This window comes from Solanum tuberosum, unplaced genomic scaffold, assembly GCF_000226075.1.
Source record: "Solanum tuberosum cultivar DM 1-3 516 R44 unplaced genomic scaffold, SolTub_3.0 scf00128, whole genome shotgun sequence".
Classification (NCBI taxonomy): domain Eukaryota; kingdom Viridiplantae; phylum Streptophyta; class Magnoliopsida; order Solanales; family Solanaceae; genus Solanum; species Solanum tuberosum.
Window position 1 is genome coordinate 1,333,256 of NW_006239053.1, and position 22,367 is coordinate 1,355,622.

Genomic DNA, 22,367 nt, shown 5'->3' on the forward strand with positions numbered 1-22,367 from the left:
GACGAGATGGAATGTTCATTTAACGTCTACGTGGGGTCAGCTCTATGCTTAGTTGAATAAGGCATTGGCCTTGGGCCCCCAATTTTAGAGGCCTCAAATTTTTTACCAAAAATAAATTATGGGTTAATTTTCATAGGAAAAAAATTAATTACACTTCAAAATCAACTTGTTATTGATTTTTTTGGTAACTAACTTGTATTGACAAACAAATAAATAAATATCGACATCTCAATTAAAATTGATATAGTTGATATCAATCTTCACTTAAATGAATCTTTACTAATTATGATATTATACATGTATATCAATTAAATTCAAAATAAACACACAAATATAAGCAAAGATATATAACACACAAATATAAGACAAGAAAAAGGTATATATTTACAATATGAACTTCCCCCACTCATTTTTTTTTTTAAAACTTTACATCAACTATTTTCTTTGGAATAAAAAAACAAAGCACGTCATTGCACATTTTTTCTTTTGTTTTTGTAACTTAGTAAAAAAAAAAAAAATTAAAAATCACCCAATGCTTGAAATTTAGCTGTCGGAAATGTGAAGCTCTGCTCCCCGTTTGCTCAAAATTACGGGCTTCAATTTATTCCTCCATACATCTTTATACAACCCATCGTCACCATCACTATTTTGAATTTCCACGACTACTAACTGTTCGGTCAATCGATATACATCCAAGCTCAAGCTCATCGTTAATTTACCATTTTGTACTTTCATTTCGATTCCCCATTCTTTTTTCTTCTTCATCCTGAAATTCTCCTTCTTCCCTACCTCTTCAATTCTCTCAATTACACTCTCCGGCGACTCTTCCACCACTATCCTTTCCAAATCATCCACCGGATTGTTCGATTTGAACAATCCAGAAATGTCTAATCCCTGGGAGAACGAAATTATATCAAACGCATTCAAACAATTTGTTAACGAATTTATCTTAGTATTTTCTTCCTCTTCTGAGAATTTGATGAATTTCAATCCCTTTCTGAACCATGGATCTCTGATGATTTCTTCGACCGTTATTCTCGTCGCCGGATTTACATCCAGAAGACGAGATAGTATCCGCTTAACGTCCGGAGAGATCCATTTCGGGAACCGGAATTCGCCTTTGTAGATTTTTTTGTACATTAACATCAGATTCTGATCGTAGAACGGGAAGTAACCTGCGATCATCACGAATAGCATAATTCCACATGACCAGATATCGGTTTTAGCTCCGTCGTATCCTTTAATCGTCAAAACCTCCGGTGCTACATACGCCGGAGATCCACAAACAGTATGTAGAAGCCCATCGAATGATTGAATTTGATCCGTTGTAGCACTGAGTCCGAAATCGGAAACTTTCAGATCTCCATTTTCGTCAATCAGAACGTTCTCAGGTTTCAAATCGCGGTGGTAAATTCCTCGTGAATGACAGTAATTAACTGCGGAAATCAGTTGCTGAAAGCATTTCCGGCTGAGATCCTCGGTGAATCGGCCTTTACTGGAGATTTGGTTGAATAATTCGCCTCCTTTGACGTATTCCATAACGAAATAGATCTTCGTCTTCGTAGCGAGCACCTCATAGAGTCTAACAATGTATGGATGCTGCAGCTGGCGCATAATGCAAACCTCACGCTCGATTCTATCGTTAGGAAGACCATCTTTATTCGAAATATTGCTCTTGTTAATTACTTTGATTGCGACGCTTCTTCCATTGCTGATTTCTCTAGCGTGGTACACTTTGGCAAATGCGCCACAGCCGAGTAGCTTTCCTAGCTCATATTTTCCTAATATAGGCTTCTCCGGCATCGGTAAACGGATGCCGGAATCGAATTATTTGGTTTATTAGATACGATTGATAAAGAAGAAGCTAAAAGATTGGTATAAGTATAGTTATATTTTATTTTCCTATGTGAATTGGTATATATATATATATATATATATATATATATATTGGAATAGTTCAAAAGAAGAAACTTCTTGTCTAAGCTCTAGTTTTGAACGTCTTATATAACTGGTCTTTGAATTAGCTAGCCATCACTTTTTTAAAAAAATAAAAATAATTCAACGTTTCTAGTCAATAGAATGAAAGGTCGGTTTTGGCTGTGGTTTACACGTTTTAGTCATCCAATGAATCTCAATTAAGTATTGTTTTTTTAATTTTTATTTTTTTTGCTTAAACAGATTATTGCTTAATTATATATATCATCCAAGCAAAAAAAAATATTCCTTCCACTTATCCATTGTTTCCTTCTTTTCTTTTTTAAAGGTTTGATATTAGGATTGAACATTCGGGGCTGGGAGGGGATGGTCCCTATCAAATATATTTTCATATTCAAAAGAATCAATAAGAAATTAAAAATAATATCATGTTGCACCACATATTTTGATGATGTTCTCTTATTCTTTTCACACTAATAAAGATTTAAATTTTCATGTATATAAAATACAATCGTTCCATTAATATATAATTATGATTTGCGATCGATAATAGAATCAAAATATTCACTAAATATAACCAATATAAAGGGTTGCTCCACCACTATAATATGTACATACTAGTTTAGTATGAATATATTTATTCAACTATATACGATTAATGTCACATACTTACTAGTTTAGTATGAATATATTCATTCAACTATATACAATTATTGTCTATAAATTTCAGCAGTGTTTGTAGACATTGAAATTTTGTGAAACTCTACAAGATGTGTTTAATTTAAATTGAGGTGTGTTCAGTTTCAATTAGAATTCTTAAAGGCTACTCAACCCTAAACACTAGTTTATGCCTATATAAAGGATATTATATTTCTTTGAAAAGACATCTCAAATATCCATAAACTCTTCAGATATTTTTAAAGATTAAGATCTCGAATATTCTGCAAATTGACGGAATATTCATATAGAGGTCAAATCTAAATCATCCTAGTTCGAGAAATACGTCACTATCGGCCCTCGTATCATGGATAAATCTTAGGAGAGTAGAATCAAGGGAGGAACAAAAATGTAACCACAATTTTTATCAATAAAGTTATATTTCTTCTTAATTTTATTGTGATTGCAATTTATTTTCTCACTTTAAAATAGGTCGCAAACAACGCTATAACAAAATTGACTGGAAAGTAACTATTATTTTATTCAATAAGAAGACTGAGTACATGTGACTTAGTAACACTATTTTTAATAAATAATAATGGTCGGTATTAGTCCAACACGTAATGCATAAAATATCATGCCGGTTTAATTAAATAAGTAATTAATAAGTTATGTAAGGTGTCAAAGCTTCTAGGTTCCTTATTGTTGGTTCAGTTGAGAAATGGGAAAGGTAACAACAGAGAGTATTAGAGTAGGGAAGACTATTAGTACTGTAATCTAATTAAAATAATTAAGACAAAATAAAAATGTTTAGGGGAGAATGACAAGTGTCCACGGTTTAATTGACTAATAACGCGTATACTTCGTAAATTAATTAACCCAAGATTGGCCCACATGCATTTAACACTTTTTGACAAAACCATATCTAGTAGGACAATTATTACTCATATCGGATATTCACATCACATTATATTAATTAAAGGGAAAAAGGATAAATATATTTTCGAACTATCGTAAATGATATGCAAATATCCTCCGTCATACTATTGGAACATTGATGCCCTTGTCGTCTTAAAACTAGAGCATATATGCCCTTCACTCTAACAGAAGACTAAATAGGGACACGTGGCACAATCTTATCCGTCGATCCGATATTTTATCGGTGAATAAGATTATCATGACACGTGTATGACCGTTAGTATAAAGAATATATATGCTTTAATTTTTGGACGGCAGGGGCACCAATATCCCAAAAATATGACGAAGAGTATTTGCATACTATTTACAATAGTTCGAGGTATATTTGTCCTTTTTCCCTTAATTAAAGATGAATGTGTCATTTTATTAGAGGAGATATACTTTTACATTGCTTTTTTTTTGTAGAGCATAAATATATATTCACATTATAATATTACATAAACTTATGTCCCGTGTACTTTTGCTTTTAAAGAATTTATGTTTTTTTAGGCATAAATTCAATCGTTAAAGATCAATATATTTGGAAGGGTAAAATAAATAAAAACAGCCATTTTGAAGGATAATTTGCGCAATTTCCACCATATTCCAATGGTGCATAGACTTAAAATGGGACGAAGTGAACCAGTAGTCCTCTTTGGGGCAGCTATTTAAGTTTTAACCGAAATTTTCAAATTATTTAAAACTTAGCCTCATTTTTTTTTTTTTTTTTTAAAAAAAGGGTACTTCTCTTCACATTTTTTTTTTCATTCAATGTCCACTACCTATAATAGAGTTCCACTAAATTAAGTCTTTGCGTTAAAGTAAAGTGTTCCCTAACAAAAAAGCCTAACAATTTAGCACAATTCTTTAGATTATAAAAATTCTGTCACCTTTTTCTTAATAGATTGCCGATTGAAGCTTGAAAAAATCTGAAACCCTAGACCAAAAATCGTATCAATGTCAATGATAACCGCCGATTATCCAGCAGTAATCTATTTCCGCAATGGATTGCATGAATATTATAAGATTGATTTAGATTCCTTGCCGGAAAGACTTTCTCCGATTGCCAATTTCACTGAAGATTTTCCAGTGTGGACCGTTATTGATGAATGCATCGGAGGAAGGAAGGAAGCTAACGAAACAAACCATTTCACCGTCGGTATGAACTTGAACAAATATAGTAAAAACACAAATCCTAATTCTAATTCTACCTGGGAACTACATTTTTAAACGAATGGATATAGATGCGACAAGATTTAAAAAAAAATCGAGCAACATAACTGATCTGGTATTGCTTGATAAATTTCAATGTCTTACAACAGAAAAGGCTGTAATTAAGGTAAATGATCATATACTGGTAAAGTTGTTGCCATGTGATCAGTAGAAATGCAAGGCAAGACTGTGTATAACAGGCTCTTGTGGTCGGGCCCTTTTCCGAACCCTATGCATAGCAAGAGCTTTAGTGCACCAGGCTGCTCGATCATTGCATGATTTTCTGTGGGCTGTTGATATCATCCTTATAGGTATTGGAAAACAAATCCTTGCATAGTTCACCATAGAATCTGCAGACTAAGTCAATAAAAACAGGGCTTTTTAAATTCTTCCAACAGTATAACAATTCTTCTACATCCATTATATCCCTCATTTTCCCTTCTTCAACAATCATTTCAGCCAGATAATTCTCGAAGCTTCTACATGCATCTTCAACATCATCCTGAAATATTACTACTTCTTTTTTAGTAGCTCCACTTAATCTTGCATAAGCTGGAGTAATTGGTGAAGGAACTGGTGCTTTAATATGCCCTGCATTGCAAAATATCGACACATTTTTAGTAATTCGTTCAACCTGTTTAAGTTTATACGGGTTGAGTTATGACTTATTCGTTAATTTGACACATATTATTGTGTCCAAATGACTCAAAATAGTGTATGCAATCTAAGTCCTGAGTCCTGACACATACAAAATGAAATTTGGTACCCAAAATATTTCGCTGATAATTTAATAAAAATGCAGAGTATATTTCACGTTCACTTAAGGTCCAAAGCCGGAGAAGGCTTGCACCTTAAGGGAGGGCGATGCAGGTAGTCAATCATAATGCAGGCGTTAATAGTAGTTGATTCCACAACCGGAACCGGTGACATGTAGATTATGTCATGTTTGGTGTATCAATAATGACCCGCTATTTGACTCAAAGAAATTTTGGTCAATGATCATGACCGTTTATTGATTTGAGTCATTTAACATGTTCAAGTTTTACCCGCCCATTTGCCACCTTTACCTGAGAAACTCTTGAGTGCCATGACTTGGTCCTCCTCTCTTGGTTTTGATCTCCTTATTGAACGAAACACCGAAAGAACTTGTGAAGCTTGCTTTCTACGGGTGCTTGTATTGCTTTCACATTTTATTGAAGGGCGAAAAAATCGAAGCCTTTTTATAAAGAGAGGCTTTCTTAATTTGAACTTGAACAACTTCACTATTTTCTTGCATGGATTATTGAATTTCAAGCAACATGAAGTGTTCATTTTCATATTTTTTTGTACCTCAAACGGTTGAGAAAAGAGTGTGGATGAAGTATAAAAACTGAATGATGGTTTTAATTTGGTATTGACAAGAGAGTTGTGTGGTGTTATATGAGATTAAATTTGTTGAGTTTGGTGTATTTTGGAGAATAATATGTTGTTGGTTGCACGTTTGATATAAAAGAGGAAATTAAAAGTGGTGTACCATGAAAGAAATGTCACCAACTCTTGTTAGCTAGTTTTAATTATATATTATATTACTAATACAATATAGTTCTGATCTACATTTTAGTTTGTGAACGGACGTGATGGTTGTTAAGATCAAAGATAAACAATTATGGATGATATATATATTATATACCATCAAGAATGTGGCGGGATGAAATGAGATCCTTCTAATCATACTTTGATGTATCAGATTCGACTTTCAACCCCCTAAAATGAGGAAACTCAATAAAGGGTGCAAATATAAATTAGTCCAGTTGGTATGAATTCTCAATACCAAATGATATTTTACGAAAAGAAAAAGATAAACAAGTTGATTTCAAGAAGCATTAATCTATCTGTCAACAACAATTATATGGTGATACACTTTAGTCTCACACCTTTCTATCCTTTCATCTTATAATCAAGAATTTCTACTAGCAAGAAAAGTTCATACTATTGGGCCCAAAATAATTTTCCTGGAGGCATGTTTTGAGTCCAATAGTCCATTTAATCATGGGCCTATTAGCCCATACCTTCCATAATTATGGGCCTATTATGCATCATAATAAAAAGGGCAAATTACAGAAATCACATACTTTTAAGGCAAAATTACAATATATCCCTTAAAAGTTTATAATTACAGAAATCCCTCAAACGGATACAATAATATAAGCGCTGATACATTAAGCTGGTGCGCGAGATACATTAATCGTTAAGTAAGATACATTACATTTTATACATGATACACTAATCTGATGTACATTTAATACATGATACACTAATCTGATGCGCGAGATACACTAATCTGATACGCTGATACATTATTCTAATGCGTGAAAATGAGGGATTTTGGAAATTTGTAAAACTTATAGGGAATAATGGTAATAAGTAAACTAAAAGGTGAGATTTTGTAATTAATCCATAAAAAGCTCAGTCTTTGCTCCTTCTTTAGCTAAAATATTCGCTACCCTGTTTTGTTCGCCCTAAGTGTATCTAAGCATTGAATTCCCAATTTACCTCATCAATAATGACTTAAATTCACATAAGCTTGCGATATGAATTAAGTTCCTTTTCTTGAATAAATTACTTACCTCCATAGAGTCCGAGGAAAATTACATTTGTATGATTATAACTTTAATAAAAAGCAAGACTTATATGAGATACAAGTAATTTGGAAACTTCACTTGCATGCAATGTATATAATATGTCTCCATTTTAACGCATGCTAGTAAAATTGTGGACTATATATTATACCTTTTAATAGTAAAAAAAAATTGATCACTTGCCATAATTCCTGGAGGACTTGCTTGTTTGGTGACCACAACCTTTCCATAGACATATCACTATGGGCATGTGTTGTTACTAATGATAAATCATCATCATTTTGTCATTGCATTTTTTATTTTATTTTTTATGAAGGGGCCAAGTCAGACTTCATAAAGTCCCACATAAGTTACTCATATCCAATAAACAAATGAATGGACAACTGATAATTCCTCAAAAATGTCAGAAAAGCAAAAAAAAAGAAAAGAAAAGGGGACACAAGTTCTTCATTTTATCTCTAGTGAAAGTATTTTGGTTGCTTTCTCCTCCTGAAGTCCTTTTTCGATTCTTTTTGCCTATTGGATAGGCCACTTGCATAACCAGAATTTTCATCGAGAAAGTTAAACATCTATTTATTATATATATATATGTATAAAAAATATTTACTTTGTATATATACACTATAATTTTTTATTGAAGAGCTCCGTGCCTGGGGGATTGATGGGTAGAGGAAGAAGGGAGTTCATTTCCCTTTGCAGAAAAAACACACAAAATAATTGAACCTCTTGGTAAAAATTCTGTTTCCGTCGCTGGCAGATGCTGATTTATACCATCAGAGTATGAACCAAAATCATTATTTTAAAAATAGGTGACAGTTTGTTACTTTTCATTACTGTCTGAAGTATGAAAAAGAGGAAAACTAAACTTCCCCATTACCTGCCCAAATTATGTATGGCCAAAATCATAATAAGTACTCCGTTTCAAGATTCAAACATGTCTATTTCATGTGCAAATTTTCAGTCAAATTTAAATTGTTTTGACTCTCGAAAAATGAAAAACGTCGCATAAATTGGGATAGAGGGAGTAACACATAGTAGCTGGCTTACATACATAAAATAGAAACCACTGTTTAGTCTGTGCTCCACTTGCTTCTTCATGACATATCTTCCTATAGGGTCCCCTCTTCCTTTTTTCAACACTATTTATTTAGCACAAACTTTCATTATTTTGCTTAGAAAGAAGCAAAGTTGTTCCTCCAATGGGAAATCACAAGTTCAAGTTTTCAGATATGATGCCAAATACTTGGTTTTACAAGCTTAAAGATATGAGCAAAACCAAAAATCATAAATCCCCATTTTCATCTTCTTCTACAAATAAGTCACAATATTCTCAACCAAGATCATCTTTTTCTTATACTAGAAGGTCCATTAGAGTTGACAAGATTTACAATTCTCATTCTTATAGCTTTCTTGATCAACCAAGAAGATCATCATCGTCGTCATCTAAGAAAAAATCCAAGAGAAAAACTATTTACAAGCCTTCTCCTAAACACATTCCTTCTTCTGTTTCCAACTACGTCTCAGTCTCAAACAAGTTAAAGTCGTCTTCTTCTGTTTACTCAACAGAAGACGATAAATTCCCTGAATTAGATTTCCTCAACTCTCCATCCTCCGAATTCGACTCTGTTGAATCTCAATCATTCAATGAACTTGCCTCAACTTGGCCAAATTCTTGTAGTTGTCACTTCACTTCTTCAGCTACCGATATAATCATAGACATGAATGATAAAGCTCACTCGAATGAATTCCACAATCTTAATACAGAGTACGCGGAAATTTCAGATATTGATCAACTCCCTCCGATCATTACAAAGACATCGAATTCCATCAAGAACATAAACCAGGACGAAAATGTGAAGGCTCAACGAGAACAGGAAGCTAAAAACAGAGTAAGTTCCCCTGTTTCGAGAAAACATTATTCTAGCTCTTCTGGTGTAAAACTACGAACAAATTCTACTAAAGTAGCGAGCAAGAGAAATAGTGTGTCATCATCAAAAAGGCGTTCGAAGGCAAAAAAAGAGAGTTGTTCAACTTCAACAGGGACTAGTTTTGCTATAGTGAAGGCTTCAATTGATCCTGAGAAAGATTTTAGAGAATCTATGATCGAAATGGTTGTCGAAAACAATATCAGGGCATCGAAAGACTTGGAGAATCTTCTTGCTTGTTATCTTTCGTTGAATTCAAATGAATATCATGATCTTATTATCAAGGCATTTGAACAAATATGGTTCAACTTGTCTGACCTTCACTTGTAAAAATCTACTAGTATTCTCATTTCTTCTAAAAATGTTAAAGTACTACTATTTTGAATTTTTTAGTTAACTAACTTGTTCATAGATGCAAAATATTGTACTTTTCGATCTTGTTTGTCCCTTTTCTGATGAGTGTATATTTGAATGTTCTGTTGGAAAACCCTTTATTTTCCGGTAAAGAATGTAAATAGGGCAGGGCAGAACCGGGCAAGGAAAGCCTTAACTTGTCAAAGGTTTAACCCTGCCCGTCTTATCCTGTCCTGCCCTATTTAAATTTCGGGGGAATTGTAAAGCTAGAAGCCGGAAGTATTAGAAATAAGGATAATTGTGAAATTATTCATTTTTCACGTCTGCGAGCTTTAGAAAGGAGAAGGGAAGCGTCAAATCCACCTTTTGCCTCTATTTTCATTTTTCACGTCTGCGAGCTTATTTTTTTTCTCTAGATCTTTACAAGTTCATTAAAGATTAATTTCTAATAAAGTTTTTTAAAAAAATATCTTCTTAGTTTACCAGGAACACTTTCTTTAGAGATGCCCTTTATTTATTTTTTAACGAAATCTTGCTCTGATACAAGATTAAGTTGTAAACTTTTATGTGAGATGAACATGCACTTTATTTCACATTTTTTTTGTCGACCCAAATTATTTAGTTGATCATTCACTTTCTAGTGTAGACAGAAGAGGTCCACATTAGAATTAAGGTAGTGCAAATACAGAATGTGAAGAAAATATATTGCAAATCATAAATAAAGTAAGTACTATTTTTAAAGTTTGCATTGTTGTCATAAAGTAAAAGGTGGCCTTCTCTATTACATAATTGTCAAAATGAGTGAACAAAGACATAGATAATTAAGGTACCCTATTGGCTGCCTTTTGCACAAATTAATAATGCAAATTTTTTAGCTGTTCATTGATCGTCAAGTTTCCTTTTTTGGGAACAGTATTAATTGTCTTGTCAAAAAGATGTTTCCTATTAAAAAAATAAAAATTGAGAGTGAATAATGTTAAGTCTAATTCTTCATGGTAATTATGGAGATTAATGAAAAGGACCACAAAGATGTAAATATATAGGCCAAATTAAAGATGTACGTTATGTTTCAATTGTGTTGGACATATAGAATCTTGTGAGTTGCTATTGCCTATTCTTGTAGAAACTTAGTTGAGGGATATGTCTGATTAATTATTAAGGACCGTCTTTAATAGGTAAAGATAATCTAATGATATATATATTCTTTGTATCATTGATATATATATCTTAAACTAATAATAATAATAATAATAATAATAATAATGAAATATCGTACTTGAGATTTAATACCTCCATGAGATTAGTTCAAGCCTTAGATTTACTATATGATGAAATGAATGAATTCAAAATCAATAAACTCAAATTAACAATAGGTACAAGTCTTAGTGTAGACATTTAAAAATAAAATAAAATTGAGGCATGTGTATTCATTCAAGCACTCAGTATCGTAGCTAAATGTATTAGTCGAACATCCTTCATCGATTTATATATATATATATATGTGTGTGAATAAGTTTCATAGGTACATACTTAATCTTGAACACTCTTAAATATGCCCTTTAACTTTGCCTCATTTCACATTTATACCCTCCAACTTTGGATGTGCACAAATAGACACTTAAACTTGTATAAAGTTGAACAAGTAGACACATGAGTCCTATGTGACATAATACACATAGGACACCACGTAGGATGCAAATTGCCATGTAGGATGCCACATAGGATGTGTGTGTCTATTTGTTCAATTTTATACAAGTTTAAGTGTCTACTTGTGCACACTCAAAGTTGGAGGACATAAATATAAAATGAGACAAAATTAAAAGGCATATTTATGTATTATGCCTAAAAAATTTGACTTCGCTACTGAACGGTTAGTTAGATAAGTTGCAGCTAACATGTAACTAGAAACAAAGAGAGAGAAATTGACAACGTTAACACCAACACCCGACCCGAATTTTGTGCGTTGAATGTATGCTTTTGTCGTTGATCGAAAAACAGGGTCGTTAGGGAAATATTAGTACCAAACTCCATCTAGTCACGAGAGCACAATCCAGAAATAAGTGTTTTCTAATTACTCACTCTTTGATTATTGCGTAAGTAAGCAAAGAAATATTGTAAAAAATCTTTTAAAATATTCATTTCGATAGGTAGGGTAGGAATATACCTAGGAAGGAAGCGGAAGTGATATGGGATAGGGTGGTATGGTCAAGGAGTGGGCTCAGAGGCAGTGATGGAGCAAAATTTTGATTAAGAAATGTCAAAAACAAAAAAAGTAAAATCGCTTGATGTCAAGGAAGGTCGATATGTGATGTATATATATTAAATATTTTTATTTAGCTGCAGCCAGCACAGAGTAATTTTCCGACCCCTCAAGTATATGTGGTTCCGCTGCTAGTTGAAGGTTTGGGAGGAGACAATATAATGAGCTTGAAATGCTACTTATGAGACTTAATGAGTACAACTTATTAAAGGGAAACTACGAAAAAAAATCTTAGAGCTAATTGTCTAATTCATCCACAACTCCGAGATTAATGTGCTCTTTTTTATTATGCTAGAGTCGTTTTTTCTGCTCAAGGGAAAGTCATATTCTTAATTTTTAAACAACTTAGTTTTCTTCAAAATATTTTCACAAACCAAGCATGAAAAATTAGAAAATATTTTTCTAAAAATATTTTTGGTCATACCAAACACACTCTTAATTAATATTAGTAAGAAAATCAAGATTAAATTTTTAACCCTTGTTTTTTTTTTTAACAATCTAGTCCCACTAAGACGATGAGGTGTGGAAACAGACTTCCGAGAGAGTTGCTTTTGCCTTGAGTATTCAGAATTTATTGATCAGATTAATTCAAAATCAAGTCGGTCACTTAAGAGGAAAGCAATTCATACCAATAATCTTTAGTAAAAGAATCATATTCATTCACCTCGTTACGATTTACCCCTTTTAATTGAAGTAAAGAAAGAACCAAGAAGATGCGCATCCACCAATTACAGTTAAAACTATAATGTCTTTTGTATACCTGGAAATCAAAATGACCTTTGGGAAAAAGTGAAGCCTCATCATTCATTAAAGATCCACCATGAAGATTCTGTTAACAAAAGTGTAACAAGCATGGGGCAAATATACCATTACTTTGCCCTTTTAATCAATTATTGAACATTATAACTCACATAGCATGCCATACACATCAACAAAAATGCCCTCCACATATTATTATTGCACAAATTTAACTATTGTATGGTCACAATTAGATAAGGGAGACAACAGTAACCCATACAAACATGACTCACTACCCTTCAAACTATTTATTAACTCAATCCATTTTAATCTGTTCAATTCAATTCAGTTAAGTTAAGAGTTCAGGTTGAAATGTAAATCAAATTGATCCATGAGGAACTTTGTTAAAAATTTTATTATATATAACTATAATAAAAGAAAAAAGAAGGGTTGTTAAGTGCTTAAGTAAATTATTAAAATCAAACAAAGTATATAAAATTTAGTAAAAGGGGATGGTTTGGATTACGACCTATTGTTTAGTCTATTTTGACTCATTCAAAAAAATCAACCCATTTTTTACCCATTAGCTGAATTCAGTAGCGTGAGCTTGTGACTAAGTAGGTAGTAAGGTGTTGGGGACAATCATAGTTAGTCCTATGAGGTAAACATGGGTCAAAAGTTCAAAATTATCCATTTTAAAGATTATTGAGCGTAATTTCCTGTCAAAAAAGCTATGTATGCAAGTTCATTTGGCCCTTATAAAAGAAAAACTATTTTAACCCGTCTAAATTCAATCGATCTGCTTATTTGATATCCTATAATCATGCAAGAATATAATTTGTTTGGAAAGTATAGTGAAAATGGAGTTCTTGTAATTGACACAAAATAAATGATACACTATATATAGCAAATTATGGGCCTATTCTCAAGGCTTTTTTTTTCGTAAGATTTTCAGTTCACTCAAAAAAAATCTTTAGACCATGGTCTAAAAGGTTCATAAGTTGACGGACAACTAACAGTGTAATGTTTTGTCAGTCCCAAGAGTAATATTTGCACAAATTGCATTCTTCCATTGCTTGAAGGAACAAATGAACAAAATTTGAACAAACACTTTTATTGTCATTTACAATTACATCAGCTGCTTAATTCAAACTCTCATCTGCTTAAAACTACCATATGTATCGTCCTTACTATTTAAATTACATATTTTGTAGAAGAGAAATCAATGTCTTCTTGGTTTGTGACCTTGTCCCTTACCATCACTCGACAATCTCATCGAATTAGTACAATTCATCGATCTAGGACTCCTCTTCAAATCCTCGTAAGGTTGTTGAAACCCGATGTTTTCAACAGCACCAACAGTCTTGAACAATCGTCTCTTGTGCACTTCTTCCACCAATGACTTGTGCAACAACTGACTCCGCATATCAACTAAGGACTTGTTCCTTGTTAGTCTACGCGTATCATCATTACCTTTCCCTTTAGAGGTGGAAGAAGTTCCTTTTGATTCTAGCATAGCTTTGCATTGCTTGTAGCACGTTCTTGCCAAAGACTGTCCGGTGCTTGAGTTTTCCTCAGGGCAGAATCGCGAAGTGTGGTGACTAATTGCAGTAGCTGGTTGACTTTGTCTTGTAGAGGTGGTCACAGGATCATTCTCATCATCAGAGAAGTAATTGAAGTTGGAATAATTTGCAGAGTGTGACGAGCATTGAGAGCTCGTGTCATCAAACATATCACCTGCAAGATGTAAATGAGGTGACAAACATATAAACAATCACGTCTTGGTAACTTTTTTCTGGTCGAAATAAGTATGCTAGTCCTTTAATATAACTCAACTAACACATATGTGGTTCATTCTCAACATTGCGAACCAATACTCAAGGAGATTGAATAAAATCTTTCGACGATAGAGCAAAGATAGAACGTGTGTGGAAATGGTAATATAAAACTAGATCAGATAAATAATGATACCATGAAGCCAACGCCGGTCATTGGTGTTTGTGTCAATCACTTGAGAGGAGAGCAGACCTGACAATGATACTTGGGAAGATGAAGAAGACGAGAAACCTTGGAAAGGATTATGGCGATCGTTATCATCATCCTTATAGCTCAGAACATGGTAATCGGAGGATTCAAACTGATTCCATTTCTTCCACTGAGGTACTAGGCCAGATATTTCTCCATCAATCATATTAGCGATTTCACATGGTTTCCAGTCTGTAATTTCTAATTCCTTCACCATTTCGTTTGCCACCTCCGTGGGGGTGTCAGTCACAGTGTCGAATGGGAAATACACATGCCTAACACCACCTGCAATGAACAGTGTTAAAAATTTAGTGAATGCTTCAGCTTCATGTGCTTATCTAGAAACTGGACTAATAACATCCTTTTTTTCCTTTTCATAATCCTTCTCGTCTGCTTATGGAATCTAATGTTTTTTCCTAGAAGGTTCTTATTCTTCAATAACAAAAAAGAGGTCACAATAGATACCTTCTTTATCCGCAATCTGCACTTTAAGAAAAATGGTATCATCTTCAGGGTTCAACTTCCCCGTGATGGTCATATTAGTCCTTGGAACATCCTCATTCAAGTGAAGGTCCTCGATAGCAATTTTATCATTCAAGATAGGCTTCTGAAGTCGCATCATTGTAACTGACTCACTATCAGCATCGTCAATCACGAGGAACGGATCAAGCATTAGTTCTTTAGCTGATGATCTATTTGATGCTGGTTCCAAGCATTTCCTAATAAACCTTTGTGCATCCAAGTCTTGAACTTTATAAAATGCCCTTGGCCTCTTACCCTGAGTTAGGAATAAAGGGCATGCAAGTAAACTACTGATTGACTGATAAAAGCTGTCGAAAAAGTAGATACTAAAAACTAAAGCATCTTACAGAGATCACTTTCTTGTATATTTGTGCAGGGTTAACACATTCACTATATGGATATTCACCAGTAAGCATCTCCAACATGCACATGCCAAACGAATATACATCAACAAGCTCATCATAGTTCTCGTCATACAATTCTGGTGCCATGAACTCAGGTGTTCCTATTGCAATAAATAGAAATAATAAACAATTAGTAGTAATTGCGGAATGTTTGACAAAACACTAGTGCACCTTAGATTTGATTGAAGTTTATATGCAGTAAAATCTCAATATCAAAGCCAGTCTAGAAAAATTCATTTGGACATTTAGAACACCACAGACCTTGCTTGATTCACCAAATTCAAACGTATACAAAAACAACTATGCCTCAGTTCCGAACAAGTAAGGTTCACCAAGTTCAAATGTATGATCTCAGAAAATGTCACCGCTACTTGGTACTCCGCAGATCTATAACAGATTGTGATGACAAAAGTTCCAGCCAGGAAAAAGGGAAGTGGGAGATGGAGTTACCTATAACACTGTGTGCTCTCTGTGATCCACGAAGAATTGCTGCCAATCCCAGGTCCCCAATCTTCACTTGTCCAAGATGACCATTAACAAATATGTTATCACACTTCAGGTCTCGATGAATCACTGGCGGATCATGTTCATGCAAATAAACCAGACCTTCCAGAATTTGGTGTGCCCAAATCTTTACAGCTCGAATATTTACTCGATGATATTTATTTCTGTATCTAAATTCAATCAAATGTATCCCTATCAGCAAATTCATCACATTCAAAACAGATACATACTTTAACTGAGGGCTGATACTCCAAATCTCCTAATAATTGTAACAATAGGCATCAAAACTCAAATTTAAATTCTTATTTTTTATGAGACATTACAGCAGTAAGGTGCCAGATCAATAGGACATAACATGTAAGATACAGCCTAAGGAGAAAATTTTCAATTAGTCTCATAAACTAACACGATTAGTCATCGAAATTGGGACCTTTAAGTCCAGGGCCCTCACATGCAATAAGTTGCAACATTAACTAGTGGGCGAATTTTCTGATAAATCAAAGTAATTGGCTATCCAACTCAAGCCTATGTGACATGACCAATCAATAGATACCACCACCTTTTGTCCTATATTCCATACACCACACTAGATAGATATCATATTCATGGAATACGATTCACTTTCAGGATGCCTTGCTGGTGAAATGGTAGAAACACGAGACTCACAATCTCCACAGAGTTGATTTAACGATTCGTACCCATGGGACTCTAAATTATGGATTCGTCACTGCTCATAACTTTCCATATACTTCACAGCATAACTTAAAATCACTGCAATTCGAAGAGAACAATTACGATAGACAAGGAATAGAGCATTACCCTCGGAGAGTACCGGAAGTGAACAACTCAGTAATGAAATTAAAGGTCCTCTTTTCGATATCGATCCATGAAGTATAGAATTTCATGATAGAAGGATGATTCAGAGTGCTAAGCAAATGAACTTCAGAGTAAAGCCTCTCTATATCCTCTGGTGACTGAAGCAAATCATTAAGTCTAATTTGGCTCCATGCCACTTCCATACCTAACAACTCATCAATTGCCCTATAAACTGTTTTCATTGCCCCTTTTCCCAAAACTTCCTCGAACTGTCCGCACATGCATAAACACCAAAATGCCAAACATAATCAAGAATCAACAAAAACAGTAACTTAATCTGTTCTACTTATGGAAATCAACAAATCAAGAACTGTAAATGCAAAATTGATCAACCCCATATAATAAAATGCAACAAAAAGATTGAAACTTTATAAAAAGAAACAAGAACTACTAACAACTTGCAAGAATCAACAAAAACAGTAACTTTATCTGTTCCATTTATGAAAATCAACAAATCAAGAACTGTCAATGCATAATTGATCAAGCCCATATAATAAAATGCAATAAGAAGGCAAAAGACTGAAACTTTACAAGAAAAACAAGAACTACTTGCAACAACATGCAAGAATCAATAAAAACAGTAACTTTATCTGTTCCATTTATGAAAATGAACAAACCAAGAACTGTAAATGCAAAATTGATCAACCCCATATGATAAAATGCAACAAAAAGGCAAAAAGATTGAAACTTTATAAGAAAACACAAATACTTACACGTCCATAACGACCAGTAGGGTCAGTTTCAACATACCCAAGATCCTCCTCCTCTGATTCTTTGCAGTTATCTGAAAATCCTCCAGAATACATATCAAAATTGATTCTTGAGAAATTGGGCACAAGTTGAATCTTAAAAAAAAAAGAAGAGATGAACTATTTATTTGTGGATGTTAAGAGTTACGTGGGTAGCTAAAATTTGTATTTCAAGACTCAGTAAAAGAGGTGATTCAGAGAAGACAACACAACAGAGAAGCCAAAAGGGTCTTGAGAAGTTGCTGACAACCATTTGATTGAGAAATGAGACAAATGTGATAGGTTAGTGTGTTTTGATTTGACAGCAAGAATAGCACAAGTGAAAATGGCGGATACACAATTTGGACTAATAGGGCCAGATTGGATTTTCTTGGAAAAAAATTTAAAAAATAAGATTTTTACTGGCCAAGTTTTGGATTTTTGTTGAAGGTGAAAAGAGTAAATTAGGAAAACAAATTAAGAACTGGACCAGCTATTGCTTTGGTGGGATTATAATTTGTTGCTAGGTGACTAAGAAAAAAGAGTGGCAAACAGGAATATTGGAAAAGATAAAATCTTTAGGTTAGAACTTAGATCTTTTATCAAGTGATATAATGACTAGTGCAAGGAAAGAGGGGCTAGAGTGAGAGACGGAGTCAAAATTTTAAATTCACGCATGTTAAGGTTATAGTCATAGATATAGATTTTGAAAATGTATACCAGATCTTACGTAAACTTTATCTATTTATATAATTCATGTTCAAGATATGATAAATTTAATGAGACAAAAAGGTTGTCATTATCGGAATTCCTTATAAAAATTGAAATGAGTAGATATTGATCGATATTATAAGATGATAAATGTACTACATGTTAAAGACGATAAACATAATCGAGCAAAGAAATTGAATTGTCAAACGTCCCGTTAGATTGGAACAAGTAGATGTTGGTCAATAGCATAAGAACACTTTCTTATGTCAATTTAAAAAACTAACGAGTTCTTCATTTTTCTTTGATTCATCTTACACATACTATAGTACACTTTCCATTCAAGCGTAAATATAAGTATATAATTGAAAATTTGAGTATCATTCTAACGTATCTTTTATAATAAATAAAAATATTTTGAGCGATCTAAACTTGGAGTTTTAATTTTTTATGGTTCTCACTATTTGAAATTTTGAATACAACATCCATTCACGAGTGGAGGCAATTTCACCGATGGATTTTGCATTTGACAACTTGAGTCCCACTAATGTAATACACATACATATTATAAGATGATTAGACTAAACATTATTACAATTTATTATTTATGATATTATCGATTAAATGCAAGTTCCATAAGTAGGTGAGATTGAGGAAGACATTTTATTTTATTTAATAATAAAAGTAATTAATTGTCAAACTAGATGCACGCCATTATGGAATTGCAAATTAAAAGGCCACCAATATAATGATCAACTACGTGGGAAGGACTGTAGTATTATTTTTCCTTTACACGCCTCTTAAAAAATCATGAATATAAAATATATTTTTACTAATTTTTCATTTAATTCTTTTTAATACACTCTATTTATGTATCGTATCTCCATCAGTATCAAGATTAATAATGAAGAACTTGTTTGGTACTTTACCATACTATTTATACTTCCCAAGAAAATTAATTTTAAGGAAAGAAATGAATTAATTTTATAAATTGACAAATATTTCTTGATAAATATTCCTAGTAACATGGACAAATAATATGATACGAAAGGAATACGGTTGATGAAAAAGACTTTAATCTTTGCTAGTGCAGTAGTATCTCTTTGGATAAAAAATCATTACTAAAGGAAAAGATCAATAGAAATATTTGAAAACTATTATTGATCTAAGTGCGATCTGTATTTTATCAACAATTCAAAAATGTAAGCATAAATTGTTAAATATAATTTATCATGGTGAAGAAAGTTAGCATATTAATAAGTTAGCATCCAAATTATTGAGGTTATGTACTTTTATATATATATATTCTAAATCGTGTAATTAATTTAAATGATAAAATATTTTAGAAATTATATTCTTAAATCATGTGATTAAATAATCTTCTGGCAAAACAATATGCAAAAAGACGCATATCATGCTATTATTAGTAAAGTATAAATATTGGATTGGCTACTTTAAACTCTTTAAAATGATGATTTCATCAAACTTATTCAGTAATTATTACTTTATAACTGAAGGGGCAAGTTTGACTATTGCAAGGGAAAAAAATACTTGTTAAAGGCGACACCTGCTCTTATATTATCACGTAAATAAATAAATCATATAATTTGCAATGCAATTATTAAACAATATTATTTGACCAAACTAATTAATAAAATAACTCCAGTTGATGCACCGTGCACGTACTCTCATCATCTCTTCAATACTCAATCGTAAAGGAAGATATTTTATTTTCATTTTTATAAAAAAAGAAGTTGATGTCTGACTTGGCTTTAAAAATATAATCTTTTACTTTTATTTTAAAGAATTTATCAACTCACAACAACGAAAATATATCATTTTCGATAAATTTTCAACTCAAATGAAACAGAAAATCAACTTGCACTCTTATTAACTTGATATGCTTATATTGGTGACGTTATTATCATAGTGATCAAAGAAGCAATATCAAATATGCCTTTAAAAAGATCAGAAATAGTCAAATTTGTAATTGTTCGTACCATAAACAAGGGCCAACTGCTAAGATTCTTTTTGAAACACAAGAATATATTTTCTAGATCCTCTAGTTAGTTAAGCTGACATATAACTTTTAAGTAGGTAAATTTTATTTTAATTTTATAATTAATTAAAATTTGATGCATGAATTGAAATTAGTTGTTTGGATACATCATCATGATTTTATGTTGAATTAAATTCATGATTTGGTTCCATTGATAATGACTACAAGTAACTACTCCAGACCCACCATTGTTAGTATACAATGAATATAACAAGTTAGGAAAAGTCCTGTCTATTTCCAATGAAAAATAAATAAATAAAAAGTAAAAATCTAAAGATTGTGTTTTAGCGGTCAGTAAAGTAAAATGAAAATTAAGAAGAAAAAAAATACTCAAACAATTTCTTCTCAACTTTCTGTTATAAAGACAAGTTCATACTTATGTTGATGAGAGTTACTAAATATTCGAATGATAATTAAGCCACGCACAAAGAAGGTAGAAGATGAGAGTTTTTTTTTTTTTTTTAAATTTTCCATCGGATATTTAATACCTGATTTGGAATTAACTAATTCAAACACATATTATGTAAGATTTATTGGATAAAAAATGATTTTTCATTCCTTAAACTCAAATATTATGCTTTGATTAAAGATTAATATTCATATTCATCCCATCAGAACTCTCGAGACGATAGAGAGGTCAGAAGTCTCATCTAAATTCATTTTCCATCAAGGAATGAGTTGACTTAAAAAAAAAAACACTTCATTTTCTTATCTATTTCACCCCCACTAATAATTGTTTTTTATTCTTATCCACAGAATATATATTATTATTATTTTTGTAGGAAACAGCATATCTCTTTATGGGCACCCAAAATTCTTCTCAAAATCAAATCACACATGATTGTATTTGTATTATTGTATTAACACTTTCACTTTTCGTTCTCATCTTATGTAATAATTGAAACACAAATTATTTTACTATTAAATAAAAAGAATACACTATGCACGTGTTCATTAAATCCCACCTAGAGACAAAATAGTACTGTATTCATTCCCACTGGTGGGTGAGTTTTGGAAAAACACTCTGATCTCCTATCAGAAAAATTCCCAATTCTTCTATTGGAGCTTCAACTCTCACATAAAGTTCTTGTATCGATAATATTCTTCGAGAATCGCTCCAGTACGATGGACCGAGGGTGGGGGTACGCCAGAAAAAATGCAACGCGATAGAAGAATTCGCTCCACCGCGTAAGATCCTCAAATCAAAATTAACCACGACTATCATCTGCGGTCCATTTTCGTTCTTGTGTTTTTTTTTACACGCCTCATTAAAAAAACATTTATCAAGAAGAATTTTGACCATCTTATTCTTATTTATGTCTTAATTAAGATATATCCTGTTAAAGACAACTATTTTTAAGAACCGCACTAGATAATTTGAGCTTTATTAGGTTTAAGCTATAATCATTCTAGAATGGTTGTTACTTAGAATAATTATTTCACTTGAGATAGACCTTCTTACAATTGCATTTGCATATTAGTATTAGTTATAAGAGTGGAAATTCAAAAACAACTCTTAAAATCACTATCTCTTTCTTTAACTCTAAAGGGCGTGAATATGTAGGTCAAGGAAGAAAGAACTGGAGAGGTGAGAAAGAACGGACATTCCGCGATTAATTTTGATTTCTTGTTTTTTTGTGAAATTGGACACCAAGATGGATCATTTATAATAGAACTAGCCTAATTTATCTTAAGAAAAAATGGGCAAAATAGATATCCCTAAGAAAAAACCGATAATTTTTGTTCTATATAACAGTGGCACACCCATTTGTGCACACCTCGACTATCCTAGATGTTACCTTTCATCAACACACGTATCTAGTAACTCGAACCCCCCCCCCCCCCCCCCCACACCCACCCACCCCCCCCCCCCACCCCAACAAAC

The 22,367-nt window shown here is 32.7% G+C and overlaps 4 protein-coding genes across 4 annotated transcripts; 1 reads left to right on the top strand and 3 right to left on the bottom strand.

Moving 5' to 3' along the window:
* Window positions 1-320: 320 nt before the first annotated feature.
* On the bottom strand, window positions 321-1,917 carry LOC102601836 (CBL-interacting serine/threonine-protein kinase 11). The gene has a single exon (XM_006350814.2). It carries the CDS (start codon window positions 1,801-1,803, stop codon window positions 544-546), a length of 1,260 nt encoding a protein of 419 aa, XP_006350876.1. The 5' UTR covers window positions 1,804-1,917; the 3' UTR covers window positions 321-543.
* Window positions 1,918-4,882: 2,965 nt separating this feature from the next.
* On the bottom strand, window positions 4,883-6,077 carry LOC107061264 (transcription repressor OFP17). Its single transcript, XM_015310198.1, has 2 exons — window positions 5,829-6,077; window positions 4,883-5,352 (listed from the first exon to the last, which is right to left on the bottom strand). Exons 1-2 carry the CDS (start codon window positions 6,070-6,072, stop codon window positions 5,030-5,032), a joined length of 567 nt encoding a protein of 188 aa, XP_015165684.1. The 5' UTR covers window positions 6,073-6,077; the 3' UTR covers window positions 4,883-5,029.
* A 2,340-nt stretch (window positions 6,078-8,417) lies between these two features.
* On the top strand, window positions 8,418-9,755 carry LOC102602169 (transcription repressor OFP3-like). The gene has a single exon (XM_006350815.2). The coding sequence runs from the start codon at window positions 8,579-8,581 to the stop codon at window positions 9,632-9,634; it is 1,056 nt and encodes a 351-aa protein (XP_006350877.1). The 5' UTR covers window positions 8,418-8,578; the 3' UTR covers window positions 9,635-9,755.
* Window positions 9,756-13,719: 3,964 nt separating this feature from the next.
* On the bottom strand, window positions 13,720-18,100 carry LOC102602509 (probable serine/threonine-protein kinase WNK4). The gene is made up of 7 exons (XM_006350816.2): window positions 17,701-18,100; window positions 16,931-17,196; window positions 16,058-16,281; window positions 15,551-15,708; window positions 15,147-15,459; window positions 14,628-14,966; window positions 13,720-14,393 (listed from the first exon to the last, which is right to left on the bottom strand). The coding sequence occupies exons 1-7, from the start codon at window positions 17,791-17,793 to the stop codon at window positions 13,879-13,881; spliced, it is 1,908 nt and encodes a 635-aa protein (XP_006350878.1). The 5' UTR covers window positions 17,794-18,100; the 3' UTR covers window positions 13,720-13,878.
* Window positions 18,101-22,367: the final 4,267 nt, after the last annotated feature.